The 18447-nt window shown below is 48.9% G+C and overlaps 1 protein-coding gene across 1 annotated transcript in view; it reads left to right on the top strand.

Annotated features, from left to right (window-relative positions):
- The first annotated feature begins 426 nt into the window (after positions 1–426).
- The window catches only part of KAZN (kazrin, periplakin interacting protein), an 89778-nt gene continuing 71757 nt past the window's right edge, over positions 427–18447 (top strand). Inside the window, exon 1 of the mRNA XM_084220145.1 lies at positions 427–459. Coding sequence (XP_084076271.1) covers positions 432–459 — 28 coding nt within the window. The 5' untranslated portion in view covers positions 427–431. The remainder of the gene's footprint in view (positions 460–18447) is intronic.

The raw sequence follows: 18447 nt of genomic DNA on the forward strand, positions 1-18447 counted from the left end.
CACCCCCTTGCACATATCCCCTTCCACATCCCCCTCTGGGAGTCCCCCTCCCCCGGCACAGAGCCCCCTCCCCTTTGTCCCCCCGGCAGAGCCCCCCTCGCACCCTCCCAGCCCCCTCCCCTCGCGCCGCCCCCTCGCACCGCCCACTCCCCTCTCGCTGCTCCCCTCCAGCAGCCCCTGCCCCCCCTGCCCTGCCCAGCACAGCCCCCTGCCCGCCCCCCCGCCGCTCCCTCTCTCACCTCTCTCTCTCTCTCTCTCCTCCTCTTCCTCCCTCCCCCCAGGCCAAAATCCTGCACATGATGGACGACAACAAGCAGCTGGCGCTGCGCATCGACGGGGCGCTGCAGGCGGCGGGCCAGGAGGTGACGGCGCTGCGCGCCGAGCTGGCGGCCACCGGCCGGCGCCTGGCCGAGCTGGGCAGCGACCCGGCCATGGAGCACGGCCCGCACGGCGCGCAAGGTGGGTCCCGCCGCGGGCAGGGGGCGAGGGGGATCCGGGCGGCCACCGGGGGACACTCCCGGCCGCCGCCTCCGCTCGGTGTTATTGTCCATTGTTTATTTTTGGGGGTGCCCGGCGCGTCCCGTCGGGCCGTGGTTGCGGGCTCCCCGCCGGGTTCGGAGCTCGGTCCTTCCGTGCTGCGGCTGCTGCCGGCGCCGCGCTCGGCTCCAGCAGCCCCGGCATGAGGAGGGACCCCCCGCCCCAAATGCTCAGTGCCCCCGCATCCTCCCGCCGCCGCCGCCACCACCATCACCGCCCCCTCTGTTCCTATCCCCTCGCCGCACCCCGCCCCGAGGTTCCCCCTGGCCGGCTCTCCCCGGTAATCCCGCGCCCTCAGCCGGTTTCGTAATTCGGTAGGAAAGCAGCCATGTTACCGCCGCGATCCGCGATCCGCGCTCCGGCCCCGCACGGAGCCCCGGCCCCGCCGCTCCCCGGCTGCCCCCGGCCCGGGGCTGGGGCTGCGGGGCTCGGACCGGCCCGGGGCTGGGGCTGCGGGGCTCGGACCGGCCCGGGGCTCGGGCTGCGGGGCTCGGACCGGCCCGGGGCTGGGGCTGCGGGGCTCGGACCGGCCCGGGGCTCGGACCGGCCCGGGGCTGGGGCTGCGGGGCTCGGACCGGCCCGGGGCTGGGGCTGCGGGGCTCGGACCGGCCCGGGGCTCGGACCGGCCCGGGGCTGGGGCTGCGGGGCTCGGACCGGCCCGGGGCTGGGGCTGCGGGGCTCGGACCGGCCCGGGGCTGGGGCTGCGGGGCTCGGACCGGCCCGGGGCTGGGGCTGCGGGGCTCGGACCGGCTCGGGCTGCGGGGCTCGGACCGGCGCGGGGCTGGGGCTGCGGGGCTCGGTCCGCGCCCGGAGCCCACCCCGAGCACCGGCACCCACCCCGAGCACCGGCACCCCCGGGTAGGCTCGGACAGCCCCCGTACCAGGCACACCCCCCCTCTGCCCCCCGCATCCCTGAAAAGTTGTCTCCGTGCCTCGGGACCGAGCGTGGAAATCGGGGTGCAAGGGGAGCGGGAAGGGACTTTGTGTGGTGGTTAAGGAACTGAGCCCGAATCGCTCCTGTAGTACTACTCGTGGTGCTCTCGCCAGGCTGAAAATCAGTTTCCTGGTAATCGAAGTGTGTTGCCATCAGTGATACGTTTTTATTTGAATGCTTCTGTATTTTAAGGTTTAAATTTCCCCAATAATTACAGGTTTGCATGACAGTTTACCCCGAGCAGCCTTGATGTCAGAACAAAAATAGTGCGAGCCCTCCCCTTTCCCGATAACCGAATTTACACCTGTGTGATAAAAACGTCAGTAGCTGTTATTTACTCGTTACTTATTTACTGTATCTCTTGGTAGGGTGGTTCGGCGCTATTTTAAATAACAGCATTTCGGTGAAGCTCTTTAAGGGTAGCATCGCGTTTGGCGGGGCATAGTTGCTGCCGGCAGGATGTAATCATGGAATTACAGAATCATAGAACACTTTTGAGTTGTACAGGATCATAAAGATCATCTTGTTTCAACCCCCCTGCCATGGCTGGAACTGATGGGATTGCATTGCCGGTGTGTTGTTGGTGGTGGCAAACTGATTTAGAGGGATTAATTGGTGGTTTTATTCCATCCAGTTTGTGTTTCACTGTTTTGGTAGTGGGGGTGCGGGGTGTGAATTTCACTCACCCAGCTGAGCTCCCTGGTGGCTGTGGGGATGTAGGAAGTGAAGTTACCTGCGTGGCCAGGGATTTTCTGAAATGCTGGCAGAGGTTGGGATAATCTCAGCCACCCTCTGCCATACACCACAGCCAGGCTACTGAGACTCTTTGCTTTTATAAAAATCTGCTGAAAGGGCAGAAGGAGGATGCCAGCCTCCATCCTCCCCTGTGGAGCAGGGGCATCAGGAATGCAGATGGTGACACGATGTACAGGGCATGCATGTGGAAATGCAGGCTTCCAGCCAGGAAAGCAGGTAAAACCCTTCAGCTGCTCGTGCTCACACTGATTTCTGTGTGTGTGTGTGTTCAGTGTTCGGTTTCGTTTCCTCTCCAGGACACTTCTGGGGAGATGCACGTTTCTGCAGCGTGTCCTGGCAAGGGACACAGGGATGTGTTCTCTGAGGTTAGGGCTTTTTTTGTTTTCCTCAGAGATTTTCTAATCTGTTGAGTGATGAGAAAAAACTCCTCTTTGTGTTCCTTTACTATCAGCATGCTGGAAAACAGTTGGTGCCCTGTAAAGGTGCCAAGGAAATGTGCCCTGTTCCCCAAAGCCTGTGTGTTTCTGCTTATAACTCCGATTACACGTGCTTTGGAGTTGTGGGGTCCCTGTGATGGGAGAAGGGGGAAGAGTGGCCCCACCCTCAGCTGGGTGGGAGAGTGGTACCTGCCCTGAAGATGCTGGAGGGTTTGGTCCATCTTCCCTCTCTCTAAGCTGAGAAATTTGGCTGGGCACGCTGATTAGTAGGAGTGAGGAGAAAGGACGCTTCCGCAGCAAGGTGTGACTCCGTGGCCTTGTGGCTGTGAATGAGTCTTTGTCTTTCCCCATGAATTTAATAAGCTGTTATTAACACTGTGATGTATCCAGCCCTGTGCCACCGGTGTTGTAACAGAAGTCAATCATTCAGTGTAAAATTGTATCTAAAGAGTGTTTTGTCTGTCATGCTTAGGAAGGAAAGGGGGGAGAGTACTTGATCTCTGCAAAACCCACCCAGCAGATTCACACTGCTTTGTGTTTCCTCCCTAAGTTTGGTACTATTGTTTATATGCTGCCATAAATGCTCTCCTACATCACTCTGTGTTTGTGTAGACAGGCCCAAGATATCTATAGTGAGCCATATGCTTTTCCTCAAGGATTTTGAGACGACGTTCAGAAGGATGGGGTGAAAACAAGAATCTCTGAATAGCTCTGCTGTTGTGTGTCTCCTGAGTAGGAGGGCTGCCAAGCTGTTTGATTTATGCAAATATATTAAAGGCAGGCAGGAGGATGGGGAATAGGGTGGCAGCCTGCAAGTGCAGATTTGGGGTGTGCTGGTGGATGTGTGGTGGAGTTTGCTTTGGTCCAGGAGGAAAAGCCTGTGGTGAAATCATCAGGTCCCTTAGCTTATAGAATCCCAGAATGGTTTGGCTTGCAAAGAACTTTAAAGATCATCCAGTTCCAGCTCTCTGCCACAGGCAGGGACATCTTCCACTACCCCAGGGTGCTCCAGTCCCCATCCAGCCTGGCCTTGGACACTTGCAGGGCTCATGGGGCAGCCACAGCTTCTCTGTGCCAGGCCTCCCCACCTCACAGGGGAGAATTCCTTCCCTGTGGTGGGAAGGAGCTCACAATCACAGAGCTGCAGGCAGCTGCTCCAGGTCAGTCCCAAGCTGTATGGAAGGAGGTGAATGTGTGTCTCTGTGCCACGCTCAGTCGGTAATTAATACTGAGTATGTCAGATGTGTTATTTGTGTAATTATGGTGCAGCTTGAGACAGCTGGAGGTAATAACTCTGCCCCTTTTGTGCACTCTGAGACTTTTTTCCTGCTACAATGTGCTATTTTTGCCGTGGCAAGGTGTGTTTTGAGGGCCTCTTTTCCTTAATTTTAATCAAAACTGAAAGAATTCTGCGAAGAGGGGGAGCAGGATGGTGGGTGTGCGTAGGTAGGGAGGAATGGAACTTGTACATTGTTCCAGTCCTTAGCCTGAGTGTTAATCATTCAAACCTCTCAGCCCTGACAATCTCTTTTAACCAGTGAGTTAGCTGGGAGAAGTATTTTGGCTGCAGCCTCTGTCTAAACTTGGATGCAGATCAGGGTGGAAATCAATACTTCATGTCCCCAGCTTTTAGCACAGCAATTACAGGCAGCACTCAGTAACATCTCTGCAGCTGTGTGTCAGCACCCTCGTGTTGGAATCCCTGCTTGAATTTGTATTGGTGGAATTGATTGTGAGCAGAGATGTGCCCAGTGCTCCGGGGTGGGATGCTGGTGCTGAGAGGGGGATGCAGCAGAGCATTGCTGTGGTGGGGCCAGGCTTAGCTGTGACCCCTGTCCATGCTGGCTGTGCCTCTGGGCTTTTGGCTTCATGGCTTTGCCCAACCTACAGAACCACTGGGTTGGAAGAGACCTTCAAGATCATCGAGTCCGACCCAGCCCCAACCCCTCAACTCAACCCTGGCACCCAGAGCCACATCCAGGCTTTGTTAAACACACCCAGGGATGGGGAATCCACCTCCTCCCTGGGCAGAACATTCCAGAACTTTATCACCTTTCTGTGAAAAGCTTTTTCCTAATATCCAACCTGTATAATACACCTGTATGTTCAGCAGTTTGGTTTAAAGCAATATCTGTGTGGAAAACTGAAGTTTGGTGATGCCTTGGTCCGTTCAGCCTCGTGTTTTTGCTTTAGTCTCCTTCCTACATTAAATGGAAAACACCTTAATTAATTAATGTTGGTAAAGTGCTTGAAGATGTAACACGCAATCAATGGCTAAGTGTTGTTAATAACACCTCTCTCAGTGTTTGGCTTATCTCATTTCTGATTTCAGAGTGGTGCTGGCGCACTGTGATCACTGTCTCCTGGCCCGTGGTGCTGAGGATTGCTGCTGTTTGCCATGGATGCTGCCAAAATTCAGCTGGGGATGGGGCAGGAGCTGCACCCTGCTCCTGAAATAAATAAAGGCTTGCTCCTTGCTGTGATCTCAGCACGTGCAGCCTAAGAAAGATTTCAGTTGTATCTTGGTATGTGGTGATGCCAAGGGGCTAGGAGGACCTTTCTGCTCATGACAGCCTAAAATAGGGTTTTTTCTTTTTCTCTTTGATCTCAGTATCCTTTCATAGCTACAATGCAAAGACTTTGACTTTTGCCCGGGAGGCAATCAGTTACCTCTGTGCTGTTGCTATTTTGTGAGTAATCATCTCTGGCTGTTGAAAATGTACCATTTTCATCTCTTCAGAAATCTTCCCTGCTATTTGTTCTTCCAGAGCTGGAGAGCTGATACTGTAAAGAAGCCTGAGGAATTTGGATACTGCTGCCCAGTTGGGTATTGGGAGCATTTTTGTACCATGCTTATCACCAGATCAAGGTCTTGCTGTACTATTACTCTTTCTAATAATTTCCTACTTTGTTTCCCTTTGTCCTGCGTAGTTCAGGGAGCAACTTGTTTCATGCTCTAAAACAATTGCCTGTTCTGGGAAATAAATCTGTGCTTAGCAATGTTCCCATGGCTGCTTTAGACACTGGGAACTGCCTGCTGATAACACTTCAGGCCCCTGCTATATCTTGGTCTTTGAAGATGTTAATTTAAGTATCTTTTCTGGAGCTTTCCTATTCAAAAGCCTCATCCAGCATGGTTAGCATAATATTTAGATTATCATTGCTTTAGGCTTTGTCCAGGGGAGTTAAAATGAAGCTTCTAAGGATGAGTAAGCTCAAATAAACTGAAGTTGAAGGAGAAGTTAATCCAGGGCTTTTGACTCACCAGTTTGAAATATAACCATGAAAATGGTGTTGGATTTGCAGGTGGGCAGAGGGACATAGAAATAAATCCCAGTCTTAATTTGGGGAAGATTAGATATGATTTTGTGGGTTGTGTTCAGGCACTCTCAGATATTCACTGGGTGTCATCCAAGAGGACAGTCTGTCCTCTCATGACTTCTTCTTTTTCCTCCAGATACAGCAGTGGACTTTGTGTTCTCTGTCCCTGGGGCTGAATATGGAATTCTCTGAGATGCCAAAAGAGGCTTTTCAGCCTTGAGCAGGAGCTCCTGGCCCAGCCTTGGGGTGCAAACACCTTTCCTTGAGTGCTCCCTGCCCCTCTCTGTGCTCCAAGAATCTCACTGTGCACCAGGTGCTGAGCCCCAGCACCATGTAGAGCAAAACTTCAGCCTCCAGCTTGTTAAAATTCAATCCTCAGGATTCCTCCTTGCCAGCAAAGCATGAGATCAGTGCTCTGCTCCTGACACAGCATCTGCAGAACCCCGTGCTCATAACACAGCAGGCAGGGCAGCAGCTACACAGAAAAACCCAGGGAATCAGTCACCCAGAGGGCTCATTTTTCAGGATACATCCTCACCCTTGGGATACTGAAGGCTCAGGGGGTTGCTGCTTGTTGCTTTGCAATCCCTTCCTGTTTTTCATTTCTGTGTTATTTTACTTGAGCCTTTATGTTTTTGGATGTTTTTGGATATTGAGATGGATTTGGTGGAACCTCCAGCTAGATTATTTTGGTATTTGGAAATGTGTCCTGTGGTAGCAGGAGGTGGGATGTGTTTTGCTTTTTTTTTTAAGTAAGCAGTCCCACTAGAACCTGGGAGTGGAATAAATGCTTCTGAAAGCTCTGAAGCCTTTTCTGCAGTCAGTTTGTCTGCAGGAGTTGCAAAGGTGAGGAAAATCTCTTCCTGAGGTTTTCCTTCTGCACCCATGGCCAAGGTGGGTAATTGGAGGCTTGGAAATGTGATGGGGAGGGTTTGGAGGTGTCTCCCCAGAGCAAGAGGGAGTGATGGGGATGGGTTTGGATCTGAGGGGAGCTGAGGCAGCAGAGGCTCTCCAGGAGGAGGATAATGCATCCCTGCAGAACAGCTCTGCAGTGCTCTTGGTCATGATTGAGCATGACACTGGCTCCCAGGGGTATACTGTACCCCTCAGCCCAGCTCCAGCTTCCATAATCTGATAAATTCCTGATTCCCTAATCTTGTTAGTGCTGTCCTTCCCCAGATCCCTGCAAGGAGCCTCTGGGATGGGGACAGAGCTGACCACAGGTAGTGCAGGCTGCTGCTTCCCACCCAGACTCGCTGTGGGTGGCTCTTGGGTCAGGTTTCTGATTTTCAGCTGGGCTTGATAAAGTGATGTGTCTGTGTCTGAAAATTGCTGAACTGCAAAGACCTCTGCCTTGGAGTGCAGGAGATGAGCTGCAGCAGAGAAATGTTTTTGCACAGAGCAATTAGTGAGAAATGGGTTTTTGTCAGGAGGATTTCTGACACTTGCTTGGTGGGAGAGCTGCAGTGGGCAGGGCTGTGTTTGCACAGAGAAATGGAAAAAGCTCTTTTGCTGTTGCTTTTCAGATATGTGGTCAGCCACAGATTTTAAGTATATGAGGCTGGAATTTGCTTTCAGGTCCCTTGGACAATGGGAAAGGAGCAGAGGTGCCTACAGAAAGGTGAAGGGGAGCATGGTGGCATCCTGGATCTCCTGTGGGCTCCGAGACTCAAGAGTTTGGGAGAGGATCACCCTTCCCATTGAGGAAGGAAGAGGGACTGAGGGATGCTCTGCTATCATATGGTCCAGGTCTGGGCTCATCACAGTCTTGGGGAATCATCCTTGTCCCTTGCTGCTTCTGAAATGTTTTTTCTGAGAGGAGCATCTCTTCTGAGGGCATCCATAAATCCATTTCTCATACTTTTTGGTCCTTACAGAGTCATTCTGACTCACATCTTTTCATGCCACTTCTTCCTGTAAATTAAGATTTCACAGATTTTGGAGGCTGCATCTGGGAACTGAGCCTTTGGGTTTATCTGACAGTGAGCTGATGTGTCACAGCCTCTCCTGCTGCTGTCCTGTGCCATCTCTTCTTTGTTGTCTCACTTTGCTGGGTGGCACCTGGGGGAGAATCCCAAACCTTTCCATCACCACCTTTCTCATAGAAAGTCTGCTCTCCCTCAGTGGGGAGTTAAATCACCTTTCTGCAGAAAGTAGCATCTTTTGGAGGTGGGGGAAATTGTTGTTTGGTGGGAATATGTGGGATGTAAAGAGAATTAGGGAGTACAATAATGTCCTGATGCCTATCTGCAGGTTTTTCTCTGACTCTTTTTTGCAGCAGCAATGAAACCACGAGAGCTGACATGGCAGGGAAATAGTTTTTGCAGGAAAGGGAAGCAGAGTTTGTACCTCTGCTCCAGCAGACTGAGGCCATTGCCCATGTTTGAAACTGAGAACCTGAAACTTGAACCTTTTGAGTTTCCTTTGCCTTTTAATTCTTATCAAATCATGATGTTTGCAGAAGTGGACTCTCATTACTCTTTAATTCCAGCCAGAACATGAACTTGCTAACTATTCCCTCAGTCACTGTACAGCTGGGGAGTTTTCCAGTGGTGAGTGCCTGTGAGAGAGCAGAGCACAGAGAGGATGGAGGCTGGCAGAGCACCCACATTGCTCCAGCCTGTTGCTTTTAACTAAACTGCAGCATCCTCCCTGGAAATCCACTGGGAAAAGCAGCACAGGATCACTGTTGGTCATCATCAGCTGAGTGGGGACCCAGTGCTGGGACTGGGCAGCAGCCATGCCATGGCTAATTCCCCAAAATCAGCTTCCCTGCTTTCTTTTAGCAGTAGAATATCCCAAAATGCTTAGCTTTGGCCTTGCCTGCTTTTTCAGCTGTGCACAGGAGTATCTCATAAACTTAAGGGCTGAGTTAAAAGGTATTTGTAAGATTCTGCTTTTGGTCCTTGAGTGTTTGAGTGGTCTCTGCCCTCCCATCATAAGATGGTATTTTTTTCAGGATATTTCCAAGTGGTGTAAGATGTGGCTGTGGGTCGAAATTTGCTGCAGGCACACAAGCACAGGAAGTGTTTGCCTGTTTTCCAGGGAGATTTGCTCTATTAGGGGTGGAAAGCAAAGCAAATTGATTTGAGGAATAGATTTGAGGGACTTGATTTTGATGCTAAAGATTTAGATGGTCTTGACACTCTTAAGCTGCAGAAGGGGAAAAACAACATGTTAGAAGAAAGCTGGAGGACTGCTGTAAAGGTTTTAGTGGCCCATACTGAGATTTTCAGCAGGAAAATCTCCAAATGCAGCTGCCTCTGATGTGGGAGGCAGGAGGGCACAGGCAGTGATGCTGGAGGAGACCCTGGGGGATCTGTTCCCATCTTGGAGCCCTGTCCACACTCTCCAGTTTCACTGGAGTCACTCCTCAGCAAGGGTGTGAGGATGAGCAGAGCCCTGCTTGGAGTTTCTTGCTGGGCTTTTGATTCTCCCTTGGAGCTGAACAATGTCTTTGTGTGATCTGGTATAACAGCAGCACATTCAGAAAACAGATTCCTCATCCTGTGATGGTAAAATATTCTCTCTCTGTGTGTTCATCATTGTTTGTTCTAGCCTTAAATGCACCCAATTATTTGCTGTTATGTTCATCAATTATTGCATTATCTGCTCCAGCAGAACCTGTTGTTTTATCCACCACAGATTCTTAACATTAATTCCTTGACCTTTTATATCCCCTATAGTATATCCAGAGCTGCTAAATGGCTTTGCCCAAATCTGTTTTTTTTTTTTCTGCTGGAGTGATGGCTCAGGCAGGAGCAGAGGAACCATTTCAGGTGTGCTCCCCACCACATTTGCATTGTGTAATTGAATCTGCAAAGATCGTTTTTGTCATCCTTGGGAAGGGAGCTTGTTTTAAAGCCACACAGGGTTTGCTCAAATGAGCTTCAGTTTCCTGCATGATCTCGTTTCGTGGTCAAGAGAGGTCCAGAACTGACAGCTCAGGGTGAAAGGGCTGATTAATAGGGTTCTTAAATTTCCATGAAAAGCAGAGGGAGGTGGTGAGGCCAAAGCTGTGCAGCTCCTGTCGGGGAGGGAGGAGCTTTGAAGACATAAAGCTCACAGTGAAACCACAGAAATGCCACATATTTAGTGAAAAAGCCATATTTAATACCAAAAACTTCTGGCTTGAGGTAGCACATTGTAATATAAGCAGAAACTTGGCAAGATTTATTAACTACAAAGTGCCCAGGCGGCTGTGTTGGCTTCAGGATGGATTCCTGCAAGGTGTCCTGATGCTGCTGGGCATGGATGCTGTGGGTGGGTGAGGCAGAAGTGGGACTGGGAACAGAGCAGCTGAGTGCATTGTCACCAGCTGGTCCTGAGGGTCCCCTGGTGGGATGTCCCCAGCTCACTGCCCCAGTTTAGGAGCAGCTGAGGCATCCAAGGGAGGGACTGGGGTGAGCAGGGCGTGCTGGAACAGGGCTGACTTGCTGCCACCTTGCCTGCTGGCCCATGTTCTCATGCCCTTGTCAGTGCCTGGCTTGGCTCCAGCTCTGGGACTCCTTACTCACACTCCCAGAAGTTGCTCAGGAGTTGTTTGAGGCTCGCTGGAGTTGTGGGAAGGTCTGCAGGCAGCTGCCACGGGTGCTCTGAGAGTGGCACCGACAACAATCTGCTTCTCAAAGAAAGCACTTTGCCTTTTGCCACCTTTGCAGAGGTCCTTTTTATGTGCTTCTCCTCCTTGGACATGCATCATTTCCAGCGGATTTGGGTAAATGATGTCATTTAACACATCTCCTGTGCCCTGCTTATCGCTGTCATTGCTGAGTGCACTCATTAGGGAGCAGTTTGATTTTGGGTGTAATTCCTCTGACAGGCACATTTACTGAACATCTTTGATTCAGCATTTCACGTGTGGCAGGATTAATGGAAAGCACTTTACTAAAGAGGTTTGAATACCTTGTAGGTTCCTTGAAGATTTTTTTTTTTTTTCATTTAAATGGAGCTGTATTATCTTGGGCTGGGTTTTTTTTTTTTGTGGTTTGTGGACTGAAGTGTTTCCTCTGCTGCCATGGACACCCCAGTCCCAGACACTGTAGGTCCTGGAAACAGGATGCAAAAATCTGAATGTATGATGACAATTATATTTGTTTTATTTTGGTTGCATAAAAAAAAGCCTTGAGAGCTCTACCTGTTAATTAGCATGACAACACCGTGGCAACGACCACTTTGCAGGATTAAAACCCCATATTCAGATAAGCACTAACTGTGCTTGTTGGCAGATGAACAATGCAGATAATTCCAGAGGAGCAGTGACAGCCTGTCCATACTGTGATGTCAGCACAGGTGCTTTTGACCTCATCACAATGTTCACTCAAACCTGGCTTTGCACAGACACGTTTCCCAGTGGATTGGAATATTGTGCAGGGAGAAATCAAGTAAATCCTCCATGGTGAGACCCTTTAAGGGTAGCCTTGGGAGCAGAAAAAGCAGCATTTGCACCCTTGAGATGTAAATTTGCAGGGCTGTGCCTATTTTAGGGCCCTTATCAACCTGCTGATACACCTGGTCCCTTGTCAAATAAGGGGCTTTGGCTGTTGGTTTGGGATTCCTGCTGCAAGAACCTGCCCAGAGTCACCTCAGCTGCGTGCTGGAAGTCACCCAGGTACTTTCAAAACTGCTGGTGTTGGATCCTCCAGTGTGCTCCAAGCTGGGAGCAGCTGAACTTTTGGATTCTCTCAAAGGAAGAAAATTATCCAGGCCTTGAAGACTTGCTGTGATTTATTCCGCTTCCTTTTAGTTGCAGCTGTGCATAAGGACTCCAAATTGGGGGATATTTTGCTGAACTGCAGTTTTTTGTGAGGTTAGCTCTCATTTGTTAATTCTTTTTTGGTTGTTTCTGCCGATGTAAGTACACAAGCTTATTCTGCAGAGATGTTTTTCATCTTTCCTGGACTTGAATCAGCCAAGGAGTGCTGATATCCTTGTGACAATCTGGTGAGGAGAGGGGAAGCAACAAAAACAAAGTGATGCTCTGAAGATAATTTTGCTCATGGTTTTTTATATCAATGGCCAAAGCCACTTAGCAAACTGAGTATCCTGAGGAGAGATGGATATTGTTGGCTTCAGGTAGAAGGATGTTGTGCTGGAGGTAACTGGTAGGAATTATTAAATATACTCTGGTTGCTTTGCAGCACTTTTTCAGCTTATCTTAAATTTATTTAAGTGTGTGTGCACAGTTTAGAAGGTAATACCATTAATTAGAACAACAGGAAAGACTAATGTAAGAGTATAACCCTCTTTAGTACACTGGGTTTATCCCTGATTAGCAGAGCTGCTCTGATCTTATGGAAATCTTGTGTACATGTCATTAGGAAAGTAGGATTAAGTGGGTAATTAATGACACCAAAAAGTTGAAAATGAGTAGAAAATTTTAAGGAAAATAAACTTGGATTATGGATAAAAACATGAAGTTTTTTCTTTATTCCAGTTTGACAGGGAACAAGGGTGGGAAGGGGAGGCATAAGTTACCACATGTGAAAAATGCCAATCACTTGTTTTTAAAATTATAAGTGTTTAATAGTATAAAAATAGTAATATAATTAGAGGAATAAAAATTTGGACAGTTAGGATTTAAGGCAGTATGAGACAATAGAAACAAAGAGTTAGGGACAGTCCAGGTACCTCTTTCAAAGGCCCCACATTAACAGAGGATTAACCCTTAAAACAACAGCCTGTTGCATATTCATACACCTCATCCATGATGCATCAATTCCATTCACACACAGGATTCTGTCTGGGCAGTGTCAGCTTCTTCCTCTGAGTCCTGACGGCGTCTGCAGGGCTGAGTGAGGCAGGAAGAAGTTCATTTCTCCTGATAATGGGGCAATAAATTCTCTTTCTCTGAAAGATTTGGGTGTCCTGTGGCTGCTGTTGCTCTGCAAGTCCATTCTTTAGCAAAAAAGTATCTTACATAGCATAATTTCTATTTTAACCTTATGTTAAAACCTTAACTATATTTAACACACTAATTAAGAAAATGAATACAGCATAACTTTCTAACATAACACATATAATATCCATTTTAATAGTCGTGAAAAGCCATTCATAAAACACACATCTTTCACACACAGATGCTATAGCTGAGGCTCAGAGTAAGCTGAGGAGGATGCCAAAGTATTGTCCTGGGCAGGATAAAGCCAATTCTTTCAGAATTTTGCCCAAAATTTGTTCTGGGTGAAGCTGAGGCCAGCGTGTGTGCACTGGGCTCCCCGGGGAGAGGAGGGGCTTGGGAGAGTGGTGTGACCTCAGGAGAGTTGTTCTGGGTGTTATTAAAAGTATTCTCACCATGAGGTGCTGGTCAGGCACTGAACTCTGCAGGCACAAGCACGGTGTCCGTCTGTCTGTCTGTCTGTCTGTCTGTCTGTCTGTGTGACAAGTGCTGCTGCCAGCAGAGAATCCTGATGAGGATCCTGCCTGGCTGGGAGCTGCACACAGCAATTTCCTTCCTGCCTGTTTATTCAGGCAAGCCCGGGCTTGTTTTGGGACTTATTTCACCTCTTGTAACTGATGGCTGGCAGGGAGGATCTTGTGATGAAATCTTTAATGTACACCCATATTTTATAGTTTTAATTTTTTTTTTAATTTATTTTTTTTTGTGATAGAGAACAGCACAACCAGGGCTTGTCTTGGTAGTTATTGCACCTCTTGTAACTGATGGCTGGCAGGATCAGCTACTTTGTGATGAAATTTTTAATGTACACATGTATTTTATAAATTTAGCTTTTTATATTTATTTTTATGATGGAGAACAGCACAACCAGGTTTTTGCAGAGGATGGTACCTGTGCAGGAGTTTTAATCTTTGCTCTTCAGCATTTCTTTCAAGCTTCCTTGCACAAAGGTGGCACTTCTAACCTGTTGCACAGCTACCCTGTGCCTCTCCCTGCTCTCCTGCTGTGAAAATGAAGGTGGATAACTGGGAGCTCCTGTGGAAATGAAGGTGTGAAAAATGCCAATCACTTGTTTTTAAAATTTTAAAAGTTTAATAGTAATAAAATGGTCACAAAAATAGTAATATAATTAGAGTAATAGAAATTTGGACAATTTGGATTAGGACAATATGAGAGAATAGAAACAAAGAGTTAGGGACAGTCCAGGTGCCTCTTTCTGGGCAAAATAAGCCCCAAAAGGACCCACGTTAACAGAGGATTAACCCTTAAAACAACAGCCTGTTGCATATTCATACACCTCATCCATGATGCATCAATTCCATTCACACACAGGATTCTGTCTGGGCAGAGTCAACTTTTTCTTCTGAATCTTAACGGTGTCTTCAGGGCTGATCAAGAGGGAAGAACTCGATAATCATAAATAAATAGCTATAGATTGAATAGAGAGCAATAAATTATTTTTTTCTGAAAGATTTCGGTGTCCTGTGGCTGCTATCTCAGTGCAAGTCCTTTCTTAAAAAAAGTATCCTACATAGCACAGTTTCTATCTTAACATTATGTTATAATCTAACACTCTATTTAACACACTACTTAAGAAAATTAATACAGCATAACTTCCTAACATAACACATACAACATTCATTTTAATATTTGCAAAAAGCCAATCATAAAACCCACATTTTTCACAGACACAAAGCAGCAAGGTCCTTATCAGCGCCTCGCCGATAAACCCGGGCACAAAAGCCTTGGCGGGCACCCACATCTCCTACTTATTTGGAGATTAAAAGCTCTTGAGGCTTTGGGTTTGTTGTGAAAGTTAATTGCGAAGCCCTCGAAGCTTGGCAGGGCTCCCGCGGCGAGACTCATCACGCCGGAGCCCCGGGCAGGTGCGGGGCCGGTCCGGGCCGGTCCGTGCGGGCTGGGCAGGGACCGGCTCTGCCCGAGGGCTTTTCCTGGACCTCAGACCCGGCAGAGGCGATGCTTGGAGCTGGGGTGATAGAATCTGTCCACGGGCAGAGGAGATGCTTGGAGCTGGGGTGCTGGTATCTCTGCACGGGCAGAGGAGATGCTCAGGACTGGGGTGCTTGAATCTCTCCATGGGAGAGGAGATGCTCGGGACTGGGGTGCTGGAATCTCTCCATGGGCAGAGGAGATGCACAGAACTGGGGTGCTGGAATCTCTTCACAGGCAGAGGAGATGCTCGGGACTGGGGGTGCTGGAATCTCTCCATGGGCAGAGGAGATGCTCGGAGCTGGGGTGATAGAATCTCTGCACAGGCAGCAGGAGATGCACGGGACTGGGGTGCTGGAATCTGTCCATGGGCAGAGGAGATGCTCGGGACTGGGGTGCTGGAATTTCTCCACGGGCAGAGGAGATGCTCGGGACTGGAGTGCTGGAATCTGTCCATGGGCAGAGGAGATGCACAGGACTGGGGTGCTGGAATTCTCTCCACAGACAGCAGGAGATGCTCGGGACTGGAGTGCTGGAATCTGTCCACGGGCAGAGGAGATGCTCAGGACTGGGGTGGTGAACTCTCCCCAGCGCCAGAGGAAGTGCGCGGTACTCAGCCCCTGCCCTATAAAACAGCACGAGGTGGGGAGGGAGGTGAGGGACACTCATCAAACCTCTCCCTCAGTGCTTGTGGTGTCCAGCTCTTCATCCCATGCACAATGAGGCATTTCCCCATCCCAGGGCTACTCAAACCAATGCTTTTGGTGAAACGCACCCTGGAGTGCTGGAATCTCCCCCCAGGCAGCAGGAGATGCTCGGCACTCCGGGTGCTGCCGGTACCGGGTGCTGCTCTCTCCCCCCGGCTGTGCCTGAGCCAGGGCAGCGATCCCGCCCCATTCCCGCCGCTTCAGGGCCATTCCGGCTGTGTTTGGGAAGGGCTGCCCTGCTGTGCTGGCATCAAATCCCATCTGGAGGTGCCTGCAGGCGGGCTTGGTTCCTCTGGGATGTTCCAGCACTGCTCCTTGCCCAGTGCCCCTCCCTGGCAGGCTCAGGGAGCCTCTGCTGCCAAGCCCTGGTGTCCCACCACGACCTCCTTGGGGTTTTGGGGTTGTGACCTACACCCAGAGCCTGATCTTTGAGGTGCTCCAGGTGAAGGAGGTGAGTGCTGGCGGGTGTCTGAGCCCAGCCTGGCTCTGTTCATTAGCATTTCAATCAGCTCACCATGGGAACCTTCCACAGGGCTGCTGCTCTCAGAGCAGCACCTTCTCCTCAGCCACAGCCTGCTCAGCACAACCCAGAGAGAAAGGCAGAAATAAAAGTCAAGCCACGTGATTGCAGAGGGACAAGGTTTGTCGTTTTTATTTATTTATTAACTCCCAAGACGCTTTCTCATAGCTGCTACCTGTGCAAAGCCTTGCACCAGGCAGCTGAGGGACCTGGTGGAGCACAGATGGTCTCAGGTCCCAAATGTCCATGCTGGACATCTCTGGAGGACACCAAGGCTCACTGTGGTGGGGCTGGTTTGGACAGGTTGGTCCAAAGTGGACAGTAGCTATCTGTTGCTTTGGGTTTTAGTTTTCATCCCAACTTTATGATACTTTTCTTTTGTTGATGATTTTGTTAATGAGGCTGTGTGTGATGTGTATTGGGAACCACATGGGGACCAGCTCAACCACAGAATCAGAGATTGGTTGGGGTTTTAAGAGACCTTAAAAATCATCCCATTCCAATCCCCTGCTGTGGGCAGGGATACAGCTTCCACTAGACCAGGCTGCTCCAAACCCCATCCAGCCAATTCACATAAGAGGGGCCAAAAGATCCCAAACAGTCTCAAGGACAACAAACAAACAGAGCATTCCCTATTTTAATCTCCCTTCTTCATTTAAAATCAATAACAATACTGCCCTGGTGGTATTTTTCTACCCAAGCTCTGGTGAAACAAAAGTAAATATTACTGACCTGCCAGCACAAATGAAAGGAGAATGAGAAGCAGTGTATGAAATGAGTTGTCAGCCAGTTTTTGTTTTTCTGTATGGGTCTTGTGGCATTTCTGTGGAAGAGGCCAGACACAAAGTTCTCTTGCATAATGCTCACATCACTGGAGTCTGATTGTATCCGACTGTCACAGATGAGGATGCTATATTTATGTCTCAGTGAATTTCATCCCTCAGTTTGTGTGTCCTCTGACCTCTGGGGAATATCACAAATCCACTGTTATGGAGTACAGTGGCACATTTGATATATCAACTCCATTTAATGATCTGGTTGAAGGGAGAAACAACACATTAATTAAATTCACAACTGGTGATAACCTGGTGTTGCAAACATCAGGCAGGACAGTGATTTAGGATAGAAAGGCAGGCAAGGGATGGCAAACTGGGAAGAAAATGCCACCATGCTTGTGGCAGCTGGCAAAAATGTGGAGTATTGTATTTGTGGGGTGCTTTGATGATGAATCTGACTCCATGTTCTCAGAAGGCTGATTTATTATTTATGATACTATATTATATTAAAGAATCTCAACCTATATTATACTAAAGAATGCAGAAAGGATAATTACAGAAGGCTAAAAAGATAATAATGAAAACTCCTGACTCTTTCCAGAGCCCTGACACAGCTTGGCCCTGATTGGCCAATAAGTCAAAATAATTCACAGTAGAAACCAACCAAACAATCACCTGTGGATAAACAATCTCCAAGTCACACTCCAAAGCAGCAAAACACAGGAGAAGCAAATGAGATAATATTGTTTTCCTTTTTCTCTGAGGCTTCTCAGCTTCCCAGGAGAGAAATCCTGGGCAAAGGGATTTTTCAGAGAATGTGAATGCCACAGCAAAAATCTGGAGATTGGGGATTTAGTGAGAAAATAATTCTTAGAATAAATGAGGGTGTTGAGTTGTCTGCAGTCTCCACGGATTGTGGCCAAAATCAGTGTTAGTGTAGGTGCTGCAGACTTTATTTACCCTGGTGTGCAGTGTGAAAGGGGCAGTGCTGGTTCAGGACAAATTAATAGCTGTAAAAAACCCCTTACCCACAGGTTGTCAGGCACTGAGTATTTTGGCACTGCTCTGTTGATGGTATTAACATAAATTCAAGCTGACCTAAGTGCACTGGGATAAAAACAAACATTTACCCTTAGAAAATCCTCGGACTGAATGTGAATTTCACCGTTGGCTTTGGGCTCTTTGGTGTTTTGCATTTCTTTGCTGTGGGTTTTAGTAATGAAAACAAACCACTTGGCTTCACCTTGGCTTGGAGCTAACTTCTTCTGCAGTCATTTTCTCTTTCCCATGCTTTGACACACTCGGTGGTAGAGCTGCAAGTAGGCAAGAAGTTGTTCATTTTCAGCTTGGATAGAAAATGCTCATTTTCTACTATAGTGCAAAATGCCTGAATTAAAGGCTGACTCATTTCTCTGGAAGGATCCACACATCCAAGCATTCCTACATCAAATTCTAAGTGCCCCACCAGTTGCAGGCTTTGGTGTGAGCAGCCACATGCTCCAAATTAAATTAATGTATGGTGGGGTCTCAGCCCCTGCCCATGCATCACCCCCTCCCCTCTGCTCTTTGGGTTGTGTTCCTGACCTTCTGAATTGTCTCCAGCTGAAATTC

This window comes from Fringilla coelebs (assembly GCF_963513975.1).
Source record: "Fringilla coelebs genome assembly, chromosome: 22".
NCBI classification, from domain to species: Eukaryota; Metazoa; Chordata; class Aves; order Passeriformes; family Fringillidae; genus Fringilla; species Fringilla coelebs.